The sequence below is a fragment of the Schistocerca gregaria genome, chromosome 8 (genome assembly GCF_023897955.1).
Source record: "Schistocerca gregaria isolate iqSchGreg1 chromosome 8, iqSchGreg1.2, whole genome shotgun sequence".
Lineage (NCBI taxonomy): Eukaryota > Metazoa > Arthropoda > Insecta > Orthoptera > Acrididae > Schistocerca > Schistocerca gregaria.
In genome coordinates, this window is record NC_064927.1 from 221,126,743 (window position 1) to 221,146,493 (window position 19,751).

At 37.6% G+C, this 19,751-nt stretch overlaps 1 protein-coding gene across 3 annotated transcripts in view; it reads right to left on the reverse strand.

Moving 5' to 3' along the window:
* The window catches only part of LOC126284207 (anoctamin-5-like), a 333,989-nt gene that overhangs the window by 147,482 nt on the left and 166,756 nt on the right, over nt 1-19,751 (reverse strand). For all 3 annotated transcript variants that reach the window (XM_049982972.1, XM_049982973.1, XM_049982974.1), the window contains one exon: nt 10,469-10,635. In XM_049982972.1, coding sequence (XP_049838929.1) covers nt 10,469-10,635 — 167 coding nt within the window. The remainder of the gene's footprint in view (nt 1-10,468; nt 10,636-19,751) is intronic.

Genomic DNA, 19,751 nt, shown 5'->3' on the forward strand with positions numbered 1-19,751 from the left:
TGCAAGGTATGCAGGAGAGCTACTGCGAAGTAGGAGACGAGTCTTAAGAAAGGCAAAGGTCCTGAGTTCGAGTCTTGGTCTGGCACACAGTTTTACTCTGCCAGGAAGTTTCATATCAGTGCACACTCCTCTGCAGAGTGAGAAATCTCATTCTGGAATAGAAATATTAATCTTTAACTCTGTATTGTAATATATTTATTCTTGTTTCATATGTGCATTTCTTGTGCACTTGACACGTTCCACATTATAATGGCTTCCATACTGTGCGACTGATCAATGGAACATGCAACCAACCAACTAACTAACCCACAGCCCTTACATCGATCTCGATCTCTGTAAGGAGTTCCCTTGGATGTTCACCATGGCAAATGTCACCGATCTAATATGCAGCACTGATTTCATTTCGCACTTTCACCTTGTCTTCAACCTAACACAGTGCTGCCTAGTCGATGGCACATTGGGTCATTCCATCCCCTGCATTTCCCTCCCTGTAATCCACTTTACCATCAAACAACTCCCCTGTTCTGGTTCCTTTGCCAATCGGCTTTCTGAATTTGTGCTCCTCACACATCCTTCCAGTGCCCCCACAAGTTGCACCACAACACAGTGTATTATATTGCAACCAATTTGGAGTTGCCATTTTACAGCTGCACTCATCCTCTTGTGCTGGACAAGCACAAGTTTTCATAGGTGGAAATTGAAGCCTTCATTGGCTCTGGGATTCTCTGTCCATCTGAAAGCATTTGAAATATTTCTCCTTGCTTTTCGTATTTTAGTAAGAAGTGTTGATAGGTAAAACAATTCATTATTCAATCTATACAAATTTTGTAGGCTCACTGTTCAAAGTACTTGCAATATATTGATCAGACACTGTATTTCTTGTGCTGTAAGGATTCTGCTTACTAGTGCCCCTTTTAACTGTGGATCAGCTCTTCTCAGTGAACTTCTTATACTTTCAGACTGAAAAGTGCTGAAAGAGTATTCTGTTGTTTGATGTATCCACAGAAATAATGCACCAAGATAGTATGAACTTGATGTGCTGCTTATAATTACAATTCTAGATGATGACAGATTGACTACATCTGCAGTTATCACAGTCATACAAGCGAATGTATATCTTTCAGAGTCCATCAAGGCACTGAAAACTGATACAAATATATTTCAGTATCATTTGTTCTCCGGTGAGCATCTCTCTGACATCATGGAGATCACATTCGCTCCATGCCCTTCATCCACGGCACCACAGAGCAGAAAACTCCACTCAGTAGGCAGAAGTGCCAGTTCATGATCTGCCTTGCCAACTGCACAGGATTTGTATCACTCTAATCTGCACAGGTCATAAAACAACTCCTAGGAGTGTGGTACTTTTCACTTATTAACTACCTTAACTTGCGAACACTTTTGTTGTCCAGGGAAGTAGGACATCTCATTCCCAGAATGATATCTCACTCTTCACACCTCGTCCTCCACACTACAACTGGACCTGGCACTCTTGTGGCAATTATCAGTGCCTCAATGTGAGAACCATTCCGAATCAGTAACCTGTGCCATTATTATGCAGCTACAGCTCCACAATTTTCAGCAATATTGACTGCATCAGAGTCTTTGCACAGATCCCAGTCACAACAGAGGACATTGACTAAACAGCCATAGTAACACCTTTTGGCCTTGAGAGTGCATTTATGACCTTCAGCCTCCATAGTGTAGTGCAAACTTGGAAATGTTTCCAGATAATGACCTTCATGGTGCACCGGGCTGTTTGCATACTTATATGACAATCTGATTGACTTCTGTAAGCTTCTCAGGGAAATTTTTGCCTGCCTCAAAAGAGGAGGAATCATTCTTAATCTGCAGAAATGGATTTTACGGAGAGCTGAAATAGAAAATCTAGGACAAAGCATTGCTGCTTCCAGCTCTTGACCCCTGACTGAAAAACTTAGAGTGATCTTTGATTTTTCATGCACCATGACATATAAGGAACTTCAGATTTCTCTGCATACCTAGCTATTTTAGAAAATTTGCCAAAAATGTGGCTTCCATTCAGAAGTCCCTCACTACAAGGCCAACTAACTATAGGTAACAAGCACATGTGGTGGATACCACTTGTGACAGCTAGCTCTGAAAACCTCACTAATGCAGCCCTTCGGACACACTCCCACCCCATTGCCTTGCCCACTATTGTCAATAACAATTGGTGATTAGTACCATCCTTCAACTAAAGTTGGGTTCACCTGGTAGCCACTGGCTTTCTCCTTGGCAAAGTTCTCCAAGCGCCAGTGCAAATGGGCCATGTATGACAGGGAATTACTCGCCATCTATAAAGTAGTGAATTATTTCAATTCTTCTGTTGGTGAATGCTCTTTCACCATCTTCACTGATGACTACCCTCTTACAACAGGGTTTTATCAAAAAGGCAGTGCCAAAATTATGACCCAACAGTTCTGCAAACAGTATACATTTGCATAATTTTCAACTGATATACACCACAAATCCAGCATCAGAGGAACATTGTCACAGGCTGTTTCAGCCACTCGCACGCCCTCAGCTTTCATATAGACTACTAGGTCTCAGCAATGACCGAATTCTGTTGAGACTCAAATCAGAGTATGCGTTCACACTGCACGATGGATATTTGCTGCTAGAAGTTGGGGTCTCACTGTCGACTGCTGACACTGCTGATGAAACCACCTATGTTGACAACCCTGACACAGCTTTGCCACTGAAGTGCTGACTGGTGCCTGGGACACAGACACAGCCACATCCCTCACCTTTATTTTACTTCTTACGGCTGGTACTCAGTATGCAGATCTTGACACAGAAAATGTACACCTGACACAGAGCTCAATGCAGAGACTGAAGCCTTGCCACCATCACCTGACACAATTACAGGCACCACTCTTTCCGCCACCAATGCCACTCGAGCGCCTGTGATGCCAGCAGACCTGCAGCCTCTGCCCCAGTGCCACACACACCATACAGCATGCCAGGACAAATGTTATAGCCCGCTCCCTTGCCAGTGTTTTACTAGGGCTTTCGTCAGAGAACAAAATCAGCAGTAGCCACTGCCAGTGCACTTCAGCACCTACTACATCAAATGTGCGAGCCACACAGAACATTGCCATACACGTCCTACATGCCTGGGTGACCTCACACCAGCTGTGCAACATAGTATCTCCACGTGCTGCCGATGTGCTTCAGAGCCCAAAGCTGTGCCACATGGTGCCTCCTTTTTCAAGTTTCAGACCAAGCCATTTTGCACCTCACATGGTGTGCCTTTGGCCATGCTACCTGGGGCACCATCCTCCGGGCAGCCACCATGCACCACCTCACAAAGCATGCCGCCTGTACCGATTCACTCCAGCACCAACCTTGGCACGGCCACCAGGGTTGACTCATGCAGAGGCTGCTCGCCTCTATCATACTACATCACTGCACCATCCCAGGCACCGGCAGTGACCAGATGCCCTCGACACCTGCCACAATGACACCCAGTTCTCATCACAATGGCTGTCAGCTGTGCCACAGACCTGCCAGTCACCCACTTGCTACTCAACCAGCACCACTGCATGCCACCACTGCTCATCGCCACAGTCCAACATTTGATGCCCTGGAGCTGTATTTGGCATTTTCACCCTAACGCTCTCCTCTCGAAGAGGAGAGGGGGGTGAAAGCTCTCCCATATGAAGATTCATGATCACACAACCTGCTCTAGATAATGATGATCTTTTAGAAGTTAGTCATCTGGACACTCTCCAAGGTACTCTTGCTGCAGGAGGCATCCTAGGTGATACAAATGTCTTCCCCCACTACTGAGACTGGTTCCCATGAGTTTCTGACATCCACAGGCAAGGCAGGCAGCCTTTTTGGTGTGCTAGTGATCTTGAATTGGTGTAGCAAGAGCTTTACAGCTTGGTTGAACGTATGTGCTATAAGATTGGGCCTAAACACTACACCGATGACCTTGAGCAAACTTTTTAGGAAGTCAGATTTATGTTGCTTTGAAGCAATTAGTTTGACAGTACCAGAGCCATACCAGCGAACAGTGGCTCACAACAGGAATAAAAACATCAGGTAGGAGTAAAAGACTGCTATATGTTTCTCTCAGAAATACAAATGATCCTGAAATAAGAGCTCATTATAAAAGGAACTGCAAGATCTTAAGTGAAGTTCTGATAAAGACAAAGAGTATGTTCATCAAATCAGAAATAGATAATTCTGGAAACAAAATGAAAACCATCTGGGGTATTATTAAAAGAGAAACTGTTAGTTACTCAAATATTGAAGTTAGACATAATGGGAATATCATTGATAAATGTTGAAATGTTGCAAAAATATTCAACAAGCATATTTTGACTGCAGCGAATAAAAGAGGGTGTAATGGTTCTATAAATGAGGCTCTGAACATTTTACAAAGAAGTGGACTTAGTGCAACACCCCAGATTGGCATGCCTCCTATCACTATTGAGGAAATTAATAACATAATAAGGACCATGAAAAACAAAAACTCAACTGGTATTGATGGTATTTCCATCAAAGTGTTGAAACACACACACATTTTCATTTGTGAAGTCCTGTGCCACATCTTTAATGAATCACTGAGACTAGGAATTGTCCTTGATAGACTTAAATATGCAGTGGTGAAACCATTGTACAAGAAGAGTGACAGAAACGAAGTAACCAATTATTGTCCTATTTTACTCTTATCTGGTTTCTCCAAGACTCTCGAGAAACTTGTGCACAGAAGGAACTCTTGAGCATTTTAGTAAATACAATAATCTCAATAAAAGTCAATTCGGTTTCCAGAAAACAATCTCAACAGTAGCTCCAATATATTCTTTTGCCAATGCAATTCTTGAATCAATCAATAGTAAAATGTCTCCAACTGGAATTTTTTGTGACCTTTCTAAGGCATTCGACTGCATGAACCATGAGATTTTTCTGAGAAAGACAGAATTTTATGGGTTAACTGGAGAAGCAGGGATGTGGCTTGCCTCCTAATTAAAAGACCGGAAACAGAAAGTCATGGTAAATGACACTAATGGGGAACCAGTGGCCTCTTCTTGGAGCACAATAAACTGTGGAGTCCAACAGGGCTCTATTCTGGGTCCTCTACTTTTCCTTATATTCATAAATGACCTTCCAATGTGTACAAGGGCTAAGATAAAATTTACTCTGTTTGCCAATGACACGACAATTCTGGTAGACAATTCAAAAAATACTAATCTTGAAATCACTGTAAATGCAATTTTTCAGGAGACCTTTATCTGGTTTACCTCTAATGGATTATTACTAAACTTTGAAAAAACTGAATTGATTTAATTCCATACAAGCCAAAATATCGAAGGTGAGATTAATGTTAAATACAATGATAGGAATTTAGCAAGGGTGAAGTCAACAAATTTCCTGGATCTACTTGTTAATAGCAATCTAAACTGGTCCTTAGACATTCCTTACCTATATAAAAAAAAAAAGCTCAGCAATTTACACTATTCGTACGATTGCTGCTTTCAGTGACTTAAATACTTTGAAAGCTGCCTATTTTGGTTATTTTCATGACCTGATGGTCTATGGAATTATATTATGGGGAAACCAGCCAAAGGCAAACAAAATCCTCGTAGCCCAGAAAAGAGTTATTAGGTTTCTGTGTGGTGTCAATTGCAGACATTCCTGCAGGAAACTCTTCCAAGAACTGAGAATACTCACATCAGCATCTCAGTATATTTTCTCTCTCATGTGTTTCTTGTGTAAAAACCATTCCCTTTTTGAAATAAACAGCATGTATCATAACTATGACACTAGTGTAAAAAATGATCTACATCTTGAGCAAAAGAATCTAAGTATGGTGCAAAAAAGAGTACACTACTCTTGCATAAAAATATTTAATGTTCTCCCTCAGGCAATAAAAATGTCAGTTACTGATCCACCTAATTTTAAAGATCAACTTCAACAGCATCTTTTAAATAAAACCATTTATTCACTGGACAAATTTATGTATGAGAATATGTGAATTGATTTTGATCTATTGTAAGCCTGTTCAATGTAATTTGCTACTTTTTACAAAAAAAATTCTTGTAAACATTTTTTCTATGTAATGTATTATTCATTGGTCAACCTATTATTATAAACAAATGTCCCAAATCCTTGTAAATGACACATTCTATACCCAAGCGATTTATCGCTAATGGGTCTACAGAACACGAATGAAATAAATAAACAATAAATAAATAAATAAATAGGCAGCTTTCTGGCACAGAGCTAGGTTTTCCTACATTTAACAGTTCAACTGCAGCAGTGTCTTTTGACCTTTCCTGGTCACTTTGAACAGTCTGCTTTTTGACTCTGGTGGACCCTTAGTTATCACATTTTCAGCGCCACAGATCAGAATGTTAATCAATGAATTTTTCCAGGCCAAAACCCTATTTTTTCATTGATGGCACATGATGCATTTTGTAATTATGTTAGGTTTAGTATGTCTTCTATGCATGACACTAGCCACATTTATGATGGAAATACAAGTATAAATACAAAATAACCAGTTCAGTTTAAATGCTTTGTTCAGACTTTCTTTATGCATGGCATGAGTGAATTTTGTATTTATGTTAGATTTAGTAAGCCTTTTATGTGTAGCACCACCCTATGCTAGCATTATGAGTGTCCATGTGGATGAACCATTTGAATTTAAGTGCTTTGGTGACACTGTTTTTCATGCTAAATGAAATACTCTATAAATTACTTAGGTCCAGTCAGCTGCATAACAAGTTAAAAAGAAATCAACATGTGGATAAACTAATAGGAAACTCATTTCAGTGTATTATGAGCATTGTGTTGACCTAAAGATAAGCGCCTTGGCTTATGATGAAAATGTGTTAGATTTAATAGCAGCAAAGAGACCTATCCTCTTTGACAATGTCCACAACGAATCTGGTATCAGCAAGCATGGAGTGGCTGCAATAACAATGATTACCAAAATACAATGGTTGACTAATACAAGTAGAAAGATTCAAATGTTTAGTCAGCAGTAGGCAGGAGTGTCACAACTCAGTGAGGAACTTGAAATAAAAGGTGGGTGAATAGACGCTAATGTGAGCAGTGTTGAGAAACAGCTGCAGTTGCTTGAACAAGGCCTCAGAGTCCCATGTAATTCCTGTCAGGTTCTGTGTAAAATATGAAAACTGAGTTACATCCCTTTTTAACTGTAATATGTAGTACATCCTTCAAACAAAACACTGTGCCCAGTGCTTGGAGTAAAGCACAAGTCATGCCCATTTACACAAATGAGAACAGAAGTGACCTATGAAACTATCTTCCATCACTATCACTAACATTCATCGGTTGCAGATCTTGAAATATATTGTGGGCTCAAAGACAATGAGGTATGTCAAACAGAATGTCAACCAGCATGAATTACTGAAATATCAGTCATACCAATTGTAGTTCATGCTTTTCCCATGAGACATTTTAAGAGCTAAAGAGCAAGGCATTCAGGTAGAAGCAGTGTTACTTGACTTCCATAGACCATTTGACTCAGTAGCACACAAATTATCAGCAACAAAAGTACAAAATTTATGGGTTTCAAGGTGTAATCATGAGCATATTCAAACAAAATAGTTCATTTTCTTGTTGTGCCGTGTCTGGTTGGCAATCCACCTCACAGCGTTGATTCCATACAATAGTTGCACAACATGCCAACATCCACATGTGCATGCACGTGCGTTTACCTTTCCCTCTTCTAATTATAATCTATCATAGATCCCTTGGACAAATAACTGAGCCCAGCTGCTGGAAGGAAGCATAGGTCACACTAATTTACACGAAGGAGTGCAGAAGTGATCCACAGCATAATCATCCAATACACTTGACACTGATTTGTTGTATAGTCTTGGAACATATTCTGACCTCAAACATAATGAGGTACTTCAAACAGAATGACCTCCTCCATACCAACCAGCAATGATTCAAAAAACATCAATCTACAACAGTATACATCATATATATCATCACATTAACATAACACATCAATAGCTTCAAACGCATTTATACATGTTTCATCAGGTCAGCAGTTGAAAGTGGTACCACTTCAGAGATGCAAAGAATCCCATAAATACCTTGAGGACACGACATATGCCCACTCAATCCACAGAAAGGAACCACAGACATTTTAGAGTTCACAAGATGACCAAAAATGTGAATGTTCTCAGAATCTCACTCTCCTGTACAATGGCCTTGCAGAAGCTTTGATTATAGGAGCGGCCCAAAACTTCAGCCCATCAAGTGAAACACAACTCACACTTTTCTCACCTGACATATTGAAAGCTTTGGATCAAGGTGGTCAGGTAGATGCAGTATTTCCTGATTTCTGAAAAGCATTTGACTCAGTATCACACCTACTCTTAGCATCAAAAATATGATCATATAGTGCAGCAAGCTAAATTTGAAACTGGATTGAGGATTTCTTGGTAGAGAGAACATAGCAGGTTATCTCAGATGGAGAGTCATTGTCACATGTAGAGGTAACTTTGGTTGTGCCCCAGGGAAGAGTGCTGGGAACCTTGCTGTTCATGTTGTATATTAATGACCATGGAGGCAATAGTAATAGTAATTTTATACTTTTTGCAGATAATGCAGTTGTCTGTAATGAAGTACTGCATGAAGGAAACTGTAAAAATGTTCAGTCAGATCTTGATAAGATTTAGAAGTGATGTAAACATTGGCAACTTGTTTTGGAGTGGCTTGAAGAAATTGTGTAGGAAGGGACTGGTATGGAAAATTTTAGTGTATCACTGAACAGCACTTGGGAAGTGTACTGTGCAGCTTCCGGTATCGAAAATTTTACTGTATCGTAATTTTTTCAGTAGTGCTTGGGAAGTGTACTGTGTAGCTTCCTCTTATGGAATATTATCACCAAGTTAATCATCTAATTTTTAAAAAAAAGTAATAATTAAGAAATATATATGATGCATGTGAACTGTCTTTTATGATACTTGCATCAGGTCTAGGTTTAACATCTTCTTTTACATGTCTCATTGTTTATTGAAACAATATTCCACTTTGATTCTGATTTTATCAGCTGATATGTTTATTTCAAACAAGATGTGCATTTTCCTCTTTTTTTTTTTTTTTTTTTTTTTTTAAATACTGAAAACAGGTCACAGCAGTGCTAGCAATACGGAACTATTTCTGCAATTTTACTCATTCTGTCTACTTTGTAAATATCCCATTTCCACTCTGGAAAAATATCCTTACTTGTAAATCTTTAATTTCTTCATTGTCTTATATTTTTTATTGGCAAAACTATTTTCATAAATAGAAAGAAATTTCTTGAATGAAGTCCTGGCATTAAGTTCATTGTAAGCATCAGACCAAATCAACATTTTTAGGCTTTCTACTAACCCTTACATTTTTTGTCATTAGTTGACCTCACCATTTTAAGTGTTTCTGATCTATGCTACGAAGATATGCACTGTGAATAGTTGTGGATCTTAATCTGATAATCCATTATCTGCAGGAGAGACATAATGAGATCTCAAGTTATCCACAAAATTCTTAATGTTTCTTTGATATCTATGATCAATTATCAGATTCTTAAGGCATTAAAATCTGGTGTAATGAAATATAGACATGTAGAATACTATACAAAATATTTTAAGAATACTAGATTTGAGTTTTAGCATAAGGGGAGATACTGACACTCAACAGAAGAACATTTACATCAATATGTGTTAATTATAGATCAAGTAATGTGACAAAAGGTTTATGTAGTAGTCAGACATTTTCTTCATTAATCTGACCTGTAGACAAAATTCTTACAATTAAGTTACAGGGCAACCAAGCTAAATTCAATAACATATTTATTTCATAACAGAGATCATTAAGAATTGTGCATATAGCAGATAAATAAGTATGAAACTGGGGACTATTAAATGATTTTAGAATTGTTTCTCTTTACTATAATTGCGCCAAATAATAATCACCATTTTTAGCTAAAATGTATTATAGACAGCGGCAAGACGAGAACAGAAATAGTTTCTCCTGTATTCTACATTTAATGCCTGGTGTTGAGTAGGGGATTCAGTACTTTGGTGCAAAGGTAATCTGATTACAGACATTTCTGTCAGATATTAATTTCCAACGGAGTAGAGTATGTTAACAGAATCTTCCATTAGTTCTTGGTAGAACAACATTATAAGAAATGAAAAGCACCAGTTTGCTTTTGTTCTACACTATTACTTTTATTGTTGACTGGTTTTCGGCTTACAAGGCCATCTTCAGGTCCGAAGATGGCCTTGTAGCCGAAAACTGGGTAGCAATAAAAGTAGTATTGTAGAACAAAAGCAGACTGGAGTATAGTGCATTATCTCTAATTACAGTTGACTACATTGCCAAAAGAAGTAGTTTCTTGCAGTTGATTAATGCTTATCTTAATTTACAAACTGAGATATATATAATTTTAAATGTAATAAATGCTTACCCCAGAAGGCCATGAATATGGAAAAGGCAACTGCTGCAGGAGAATCAAAAACGTAGCTGACCCGACTGTATAGACAGGACTCATAAAGTCGTGTGTAGGTACAAGCGTTATTGCATGCTGAGCACATTGTCTTGTTGCCTGCTCCTTTCTCATCACAAATTTCCTGACTGAACAGAAAATATTATGTAAAATTAATTAAAATTATCATTCTGCGGCCTCTTCGGAAAACAATGAAATACTTTCAATGACACATCAGTAAGCTAGTCTCTTGTGGTATTAGTGGCTGATTTTGAAAACTTAATTTCAGTTTCACTTTAATGAAGCACCATGGGAAAAGAAACACAAATAATTTTTGTGTTAATTTCTAATCGTAGATCAAATGTGGAAAAAAACATAAGAAAATACAACTGTTTAGTACACAGACTAAGTAATGGAGTTGTATGTGGTAGAGCCCCCTAAAAATAAACTGCATAGGGACATTAGAAGATCAAGAGTATCAAAGTAAGGTGAAAAGGAAATTTTGAAGTTAACAAGTAGGAAGGAGAATGACACTGGTTGTCTGGGAACAAGGGAAGGAAAAGTGGACTGGCAAGGCACAGACATAGGTGTAAGGATAAAAATTTGTGAAAAGTGAGGTCAAGAGGGATGTTTGGCTGAAGTATATGTTGAGCCCCCCCCCCCCCCCCCCCCCATGAACCATGGTCCTTGCCGTTGGTGGGGAGGCTTGCGTGCCTCAATGATACAGATAGCCATACCATAGGTGCAACTACAACACTAAACAAAATGGCCTTGCTGTTCTGGCACTATGAATGGCTCAAAGCAAGGGGAAACTATGGCCGTAATTTTTCCCAAGGGCAGGCAGCTTTACTGTATGATTAAATGATGATGGCGTCCTCTTTGGTAAAATATTCCGGAGGTAAAATAGTCCCCCATTTGGATCTCCGGGCGGGGACTACTCAAGAGAACATTGTTATCAGGAGAAAGAAAACTGGCGTTCTACGGATCGGAGCGTGGAATGTCAGATCCCTTAATCGGGCAGATAGGTTAGAAAATTTAAAAAGGGAAATGGATAGGTTAAAGTTAGATATAGCGGGAACTAGTGAAGTTTGGTGGCAGGAGGAACAAGACTTTTGGTCAGGTGAATACAGGGTTATAAATACAAAGTCAAAAGTGGGTAATGCAGGAGTAGGTTTAATACTGAATAAAAAAATAGGAGAACGTGTAAGCTACTACAAACAGCATAGTAAATGCATTATTGTGGCCAAGATAGACACGAAGCCCTCGCCTACTACAGTAGTACAAGTTTATATGCCAACTAGCTCTGCAGATGACGAAGAAATTGATGAAATGTATGATGAGATAAAAGAAATTATTCAGGTAGTGAAGGGAGACAAAAATTTAATAGTCATGGGTGACTGGAATTCAAGAGTAGGAAAAGGAAGAGAAGGAAACATAGTAGGTGAATATGGATTGGGGCAAAGAAATGAAAGAGGAAGCCGCCTGGTAGAATTTTGGGCAGAGCATAACTTAATCATAGCTAATACTTGGTTTAAGAATCATGAAAGTAGGTTGTATACGTGGAAGAACACTGGAGATACTAGAAGGTATCAGAACAATTATATAATGGTAAGACAGAGATTTAGGAACCAGGTTTTAAATTGTAAGACATTTCCAGGTGCAGATGACCGCAATCTATTGGTTATGAACTGTAGATTAAAACTGAACAAACTGCAAAAAGGTGGGACTTTAAGGAAATGGGACCTGGATAAACTGAAAGAACCAGAGGTTGTACAGAGTTTAAAGGAGAGCATAAGGGAACAATTGACAGGAATGGGGGAAAGAAGTACAGTAGAAGAAGAATGGGTAGCTCTGAGGGATGAATTAGTGAAGGCAGCAGAGTATCAAGTAGGTAAAACGACGAAGGCAAGTAGAAATCCTTGGGTAACAGAAGAAATATTGAATTTAATTGATGAAAGGAGAAAATATAAAAATGCAGTAAATGAAGCAGGCAAAAAGGAATACAAATGTCTCAAAAATGAGATCGACAGGAAGTGCAAAATGGCTAAGCAGGGATGGCTAGAGGACAAATGTAAGGATGTAGAGGCTTATCTCACTAGGGGTAAGATAGATACTGCCTACAGGAAAATTAAAGAGACCTTTTGAGAGAAGAGGACCACTTGTATGAATATCAAGAGCTCAGATGGAAACCCAGTTCTAAGCAAAGAAGGGAAAGCAGGAAAGTGGAAGGAGTGTATAGAGGGTCTATACAAGGGTGCTGTACTTGAGGACAATATTATGGAAATGGAAGAGGATGTAGATGAAGATGAAATGGGAGATATCATACTGCGTGAAGAGTTTGACAGAGCACTGTAAGACCTGAGTCGAAACAAGGCCCCCGGAGTAGACAACATTCCATTAGAACTACTGACGGCCTTGGGAGAGCCAGTCATGACAAAACTCTACCAGCTGGTGAGCAAGATGTATGAGACAGGCAAAATACCCTCAGACTTCAAGAAGAATATAATAATTCCAATCCCAAAGAAAGCAGATGTTGACAGATTTGAAAATTACCAAACTACCAGTTTAATAAGTCACAGCTGCAAAATACTAACGCGAATTCTTTACAGACGAATGGAAAAACTGATAGAAGCCAGCCTCGGGGAAGATCAGTTTGGAGTTCGTAGAAATGTTGGAACACGTGAGGCAATACTGACCTTACGACTTACCTTAGAAGAAAGATTAAGGAAAGGCAAACCTACGTTTCTAGCATTTGTAGACTTAGAGGAAGCTTTTGACAATGCTGATTGGAATACTCTCTTTCAAATTCTGAAGGTGGCAGGGGTAAAATACAGGGAGCAAAAGGCTATTTACAATTTGCACAGAAACCAGATAGCAGTTATAAGAGTCAAGGAACATGAAAGGGAAGCAGTGGTTGGGAAGGGAGTGAGACAGGGTTGTATCCTATCCCCGATGTTATTCAATCTGTATATTGGGCAAGCAATAAAGGAAACAAAAGAAAAATTCAGAGTAGGTATTAAAATCCATGGAGAAAAAATAAAAACTCTGAGGTTCACCTATGACATTCTAATTCTGTCAGAGACAGCAAAGGACATGGAAGAACAGTTGAACGGAATGGACAGTGTCTTGAAAGGAGGATAGAAGATGAACATCAACAAAAGCAAAATGAGGATAATGGAATGTAGTCAAATTAAGTCGGGTGATGGTGAGGGAATTAGATTAGGAAATGAGACACTTAAAGTTGAAAAGGAGTTTTGCTATTTGGGGAGCAAAAGGTATTGGGAGATTAAGAAGCTTGCACAGGATAGAGTAGTATGGAGAGCTGCGACCAAGAACCTACATCTCTGAATGTTAGAAATTGGAACTTTCTCTCCAACATGTTCTCTCATCTTATCATCCCTCTTGGCTAAACCAGAATTACTTTCAATGCCTGCACACTTTCACACTTCTTCCATAGATGTTTGCGCTGTTCTGATTTATTTTAATTAATTTATTTATTTTTATCCTTCTCCTCCACTAATTTCTCTATTTTTCTCTGTAGTCATTACATTTTGTAAACATTATTATTTCCACTTGCTGTGTTATATTCTGCTTCAAAATCTACTTTTACTTTTCAATTCGGATACAATGTTGGTATACAGCTTATTAATGTACTCTACTATCATTTCCAGGGTGGGACATGAACCCTCTCCCTCCTCCCTTCCAAATCCATCCAATCTCTAGAACAACAGTGTTTTAGGACACAAGTTATTCTTCTGAATACATCAGATAAGAGTATTGTTGTTTACAATTAATAAACCAAAGTTTTGAATATAACAATAAATTTTACATTTTAATACACTTTAAATTTGTCAATATGTAAGAAGCTGCTTCAGAATTATTCATTAAATGCTTGTTAGTAACATAATACTGTGAGCCTGAAATACTGACAGACAATAACATTTCTGTTTATTTTTCAAGAAGACGAAGGACCCATGCAGAGAACAAAATGTATTATTTTAAGATGGTGTTTTTATTTGGCGATAGAAAGGGCTGTGTGATTATTAGGTAGGCCACTGTCTAGCTTGAGCCCAGCATGAAGTGCATTTTTTCACACAATGCCATTCTGCAGCTATTTGCATTGTATTTTGATTTTTGTTTACTACTGTACTGGTTTACAAGTCTCAGCTTAAGTTGGGATCCATTGCTTCTGCATGCAGTACTATTTTCAGTACATATAAATTTATAACGATAAGCACACCCAATAAGTAATTATGACAGCTTTTTTTCTCCAGTGTTAGTAATGCTTTTGGCTGGTTTTTGTTGCTGATTTTCCATATCTCTACCACATAGATCAAATTCAATGAGAACAAAGAGTTATTTGCATTTTTAAGCACATACAGGATGGACCAGAAGCCACAATTGGAAATGTTTAATGTTATTATACTCAAACAAGAAGCAGCATGAAAGGCAAACAAGAACTTATATCGGTTCGCTAGTGCTATCAGGAATTGTATTTAACAGAAAAAGATACATATAAGAATGGAATAAGACAGAAACATATGTTCTTACATACTTCTTACATATTTCAAACTTTCCCAGTGCATTCTGGGCACAAAATTGGATTCAATGCCATATGCACCTGCTCGCACAGGTGTTGGTTAATGTCTTCATACTAATGAGGATTGTCTTTTATCAAGATGTAAACACTTTGAGACCAATAATTAAGATACACATCACATTTATCTATCATCACAATGTTACAAAAGCTGCCAATGTTGAAAAGGCTGCAAGTAATTGTTCACATGAACCATGTGATGTTTCAATTCACTGATGCTGCTGCATCAAGCTGAACAGTAACGTTTTTCTTCATCCTGCAATGCACAGATGTTCTGGGAATGTTCATCTCTGCCAACCACATCCTTGTCAATTTTGCTGATGAACAAAGCCTGAATATATTTAAATGTTATGCGAATTCACTATTGTCACCTTATTTCATAGTCTTCCAATGTGTGATGCACCTTTCACAGAACCAATACATAAATACATACATTAATACTTGTTCCACAGATCATAAATATGACATTTTGTAATGATGTGGAATGTATCTAAAAATTCATCTACTGATTAGGAGTTGTCATTCAGAAATTCTTTTAACTTGCTTTTGAATATTGGTTGGCTAGCTGTCAGACTTGCAAAGGGCTTTCTTTCCAGTTCCTGAAGACTGGTACCCACTAGGGCTTCTATCTTGAAGTGATTAAAAAGTTGTTTCTAATTTCATCACATCTTGCTCATTTGTATGTAAATGCAAAATAAAATCAGCTGCATAATCTTCAGTTACACAGATGTACCAAAAGTTCAGTTCCAGCATTGGCCAATAAAATAGCACACCTTTGCACATTATGTAATACTTACCCTAGACTTCCATCTTCCTCATTATTCAGTTTCTCCTTTACCTTTCTCCACTTCAGATCCTTTTCTTGTAAATTGCCCATTTCTTGACACAGTTTTAAGTAACAGGGTCGACAATTTTCGTCTTGTATTAATAAAATTCGAAAATCTGAGATCTGATCATTTAGTTCTACAGTAGTAGAGTCTACAATTTTCGTCTTGTATTAATATAATTCTAAAGTCTGAGGTCTGTTCATTTAGTTCTGTAAAATCATTTAATCCTTGTGGGAGTTTACAAAGTGCATCAGCTACAATGTTTTGTTCCTGTTTTATTTGTATTATTTGAAAACTGAATTCATGCAAAAATTACAACCAATGAGAAATTCACTTGTGTTACACCTTGCAAGTCAACAAAAGAGATAAAGGTTGGTGGTCACAATAGTATTCACACTATGGCTAATACTTTGAGTTCAGTAGCTGAGTATGATCTGTCACACTTGGTGAATGTTCAGCTAGCAAAATTAATTACACAGCTCATGCTCTTTCCAGCTATCTCTCAAATTTGAAACAGACAAGCACTGAGACCCTGAAACAATTCATCTATGCTTAAACAAAAATCTTGTGTCATGTTTGGATAATGTAAAATATTTCCATTTGTTTTGTCTTTGGCCTGGCAGTATCTTTGGCTGTCTTCAGTCCATAACCATGTATTATTTTTTCTTAGCAGGTTCAGGAGTGGCTCACTATTTAACAACTGTTAGGTACAAACTACCTAAAGAATGAAATCAGTCTTAAAAAGCCTTAAACTGTTTTCTGTTCTGTAGTGTAGAAAAGTGTTTGATAGCCCCAAATCTTCCCGGGATCAGGTTATCTACCTGTGAGAGAGATAATGTGACCCAAAAATTTTATTTTTTCTCTTCCAAATTTATAACTTTTGTAAATTAACCACAATGCCACATACAAGAAATTTCTTAAGTACTTGCTCTAACAAATCTAAATGTTCCGAGCTCATTGTGATCAATATATCACCAACATACAGGGTGATTCTGTTATGCAGCCCTGGTCTCAATACAGCATCCAATGCTGCTATAAAGACATCCATACAAACACTGAGAACAAAAAGGAATACACAATAATGGTAATACGGTCAGAACATACAAATGCAATGTATTTACTATGTTTTGGATCCAATAACACCTGCCAATATGAATAGGACAGATCCCAGGAGTTAAATACTTAACACCATGAAATTTTAAGGGTTGATCATTGATATTTTCAGATTTTGTCCATATAGGAACGATGATTTTATTAATGGATCATGCATAAAATACTAATCAAATAGTACCAGTTGCCTTACTGATATCCAAAAGTGGGCTACAATATGGAGAATTTGAAGGTTCTGTCACTTGCCAACTTAACATTCCTTCTATTTCCTTATTCACCGCCTCTTTCTTTGTCCAAGGGATTGGTTAATAATTATGACAGAAATTTTTAATGTGAATATAGATCCATTGTGTAACTATGATTTTTATAATACCCGTTTTTTAACACCTGTTCTTAATGTATGAGTATTTTACATGACTGATTTATTTCTGCCTTCTTTAAATAACTAGACTCTCCAACCTTTTCACTGATAACATGTGGTACCAAGATATCCAATCCCTCCACACTGCATTGCTCATTTATTAAAAATATTTCAGGATAGATAAGAAGAAAATTTATTTTATTGCTATTTTGAGTATAATTTTCCTTCATTATGACCAGATTAACTGATATAATCTCTTTATCCACCTGCAAGCAGCATTTACCAAAACCCACATCGTGGTTTCCTTTAGACTGTCTCAGAAACTCCATCACTTGAATACAATTTATATTAATTTCTGGACCAGAAGAAAATTGCATTTGATCATAGTAATATAAGGTAATAGAAGTGCATGCATGCTTGCAGCCTGACATTTTGTGTATTGTTTCCTATGGCTGTTGAATTTTGCAGTTCTATGTAGGGAAATTTTGTACATGAACATCCTTTGTTATTATGTCAATCAAACACTTGTACAAAATGTTTAAACATGCACCTGTATCCAGAATTTTATGTTCTGGTACATTGCCTACATTTGTGCATATTATTACTTGTACCACTTCCTCTTCATCCTTCTTTGTCTCATAGGAACGTAACTCCTCTCTTAAACCATGTTCCTCATCATACCTCAAAACATGAATAGTCACTGACTGCACCCCCTTTAAATCCAGAGGATCTGGATCTACTGATGGATCTACTGATGGCATCAGAATACTCTCATTGCTATTAACCATCTCAACTATTTGAATTTGATGCTCGTGAGAACACCAATTATTGTTTTGATTACTGTGGAATGTTGATTCTCCTTGTTTAATGCTATTACCCGAGACAGGGTTCATGTGACTGAGTTTCCCTGACAGTCACTGCTACTGTGTAGATCCTCATTATAGGCTGTACTATATCAATTTTGCTGTTTCGGTTATTACCATTACCTTACGTGTTGTGGGGACCAGGTTCATATCTATTCCATCCCCTTTTCTGCGTGTTTCCATTTGCTTTAAAATTATGGTTATTGAGTCTATTGTCTAGTGTTACTGGCTGTAGCAACCCTTGTTGGTGGTTAGTATTATGGCTATGACCTGCCATAGCACTACTATTAAAACTAGTGTTGATCTGTGTTTCATATTTGCTTATATTCCCCTTTATAAATGAGGTCAATGGCATCAACCACAGACAGAAAAATACTCCAAATCATTTTGTGGTAGAGAGACTAATTTCTCCTTTATGTGTAGAGGTAATCTACCCTTTAAATTTTTTGAACATCTAAATGCGAAATAGGTTTTGTGCCAATAACGAGTCGTATTCCGATATTTTTCCAAATCCTTCCTTAATCGCCCTTACTTATTATTAAATGGTTCTCGGTGAGTCATTCTTGTACTCCAGATGACCAAAACTTAGCAAGAAAAGCCTGCTAAAATTGACCATAGGTTTCCTAATGCTTAGCTATATCTGCAGCCCACAGCAAAGCAACCTCTTCTGTATATCCTATTACATAGTGAATCTGCTGTTCATTCTAATATTTAGTAGAATATCTCAAAAAGATCTAATGAATACTATGGAATGTACCTTCTTTGTCTCTGTAGAAAATACATGGCACTATGTTTCAGCTATGTTTCAGTAGGCTTTTATCAATCTAGATCATCTACTAGCAGGATGTATTGTCACGTTTATGTGGTATAGTTACTGCTCATATGCCCCATACTGTCCTTCACTTGCGTTATGCATAATACTAAGTGAAAATCTCTTGTTTTATTTATTTGCTGTTTTACCATTCGTCCTTTGGTTATTAATGACAAATGGTTCATTGGAACCCAAGCTTCCCATGCCTATTTCATTATGTACTTGTTGAATAGCATTCTTTAAATCAGTATCAAGTCTGTTAACAATCTTATCCTCCATCTCAATTACTATCCTTTCCACTTCCACAAAATGAGTGTGATATTGCTCTACCACCTTCTCTGCAAGTGTAGTATCACTGTCAAATTACCCAAATTCAGTACAACTATTTAATTTTTGTGTGTCATTACTGATGTGTTTCTGTTGTAATTTAAGAAGTCTCATATTCTCTGATATTTTATGTACTTATGTATTTAGTGAGTCACCATATGGGCTGAAAAATCCAACATGCTAGTTTTAACCACAGATAACACCTTTCCTCAGCTATCATGTCCTATCTGCAAAATATTTTGTTTTAAGGTAAGCTCATCTAAGCAGTGAGTGTTTTTCCTCTGTTCAATTAAAAGTTTCAAAAATTTTTCATTGCGCTTGTGTTGCAACTTCTCCTCAAAACTAGAAAATTCTATTTTTTTAACTGGA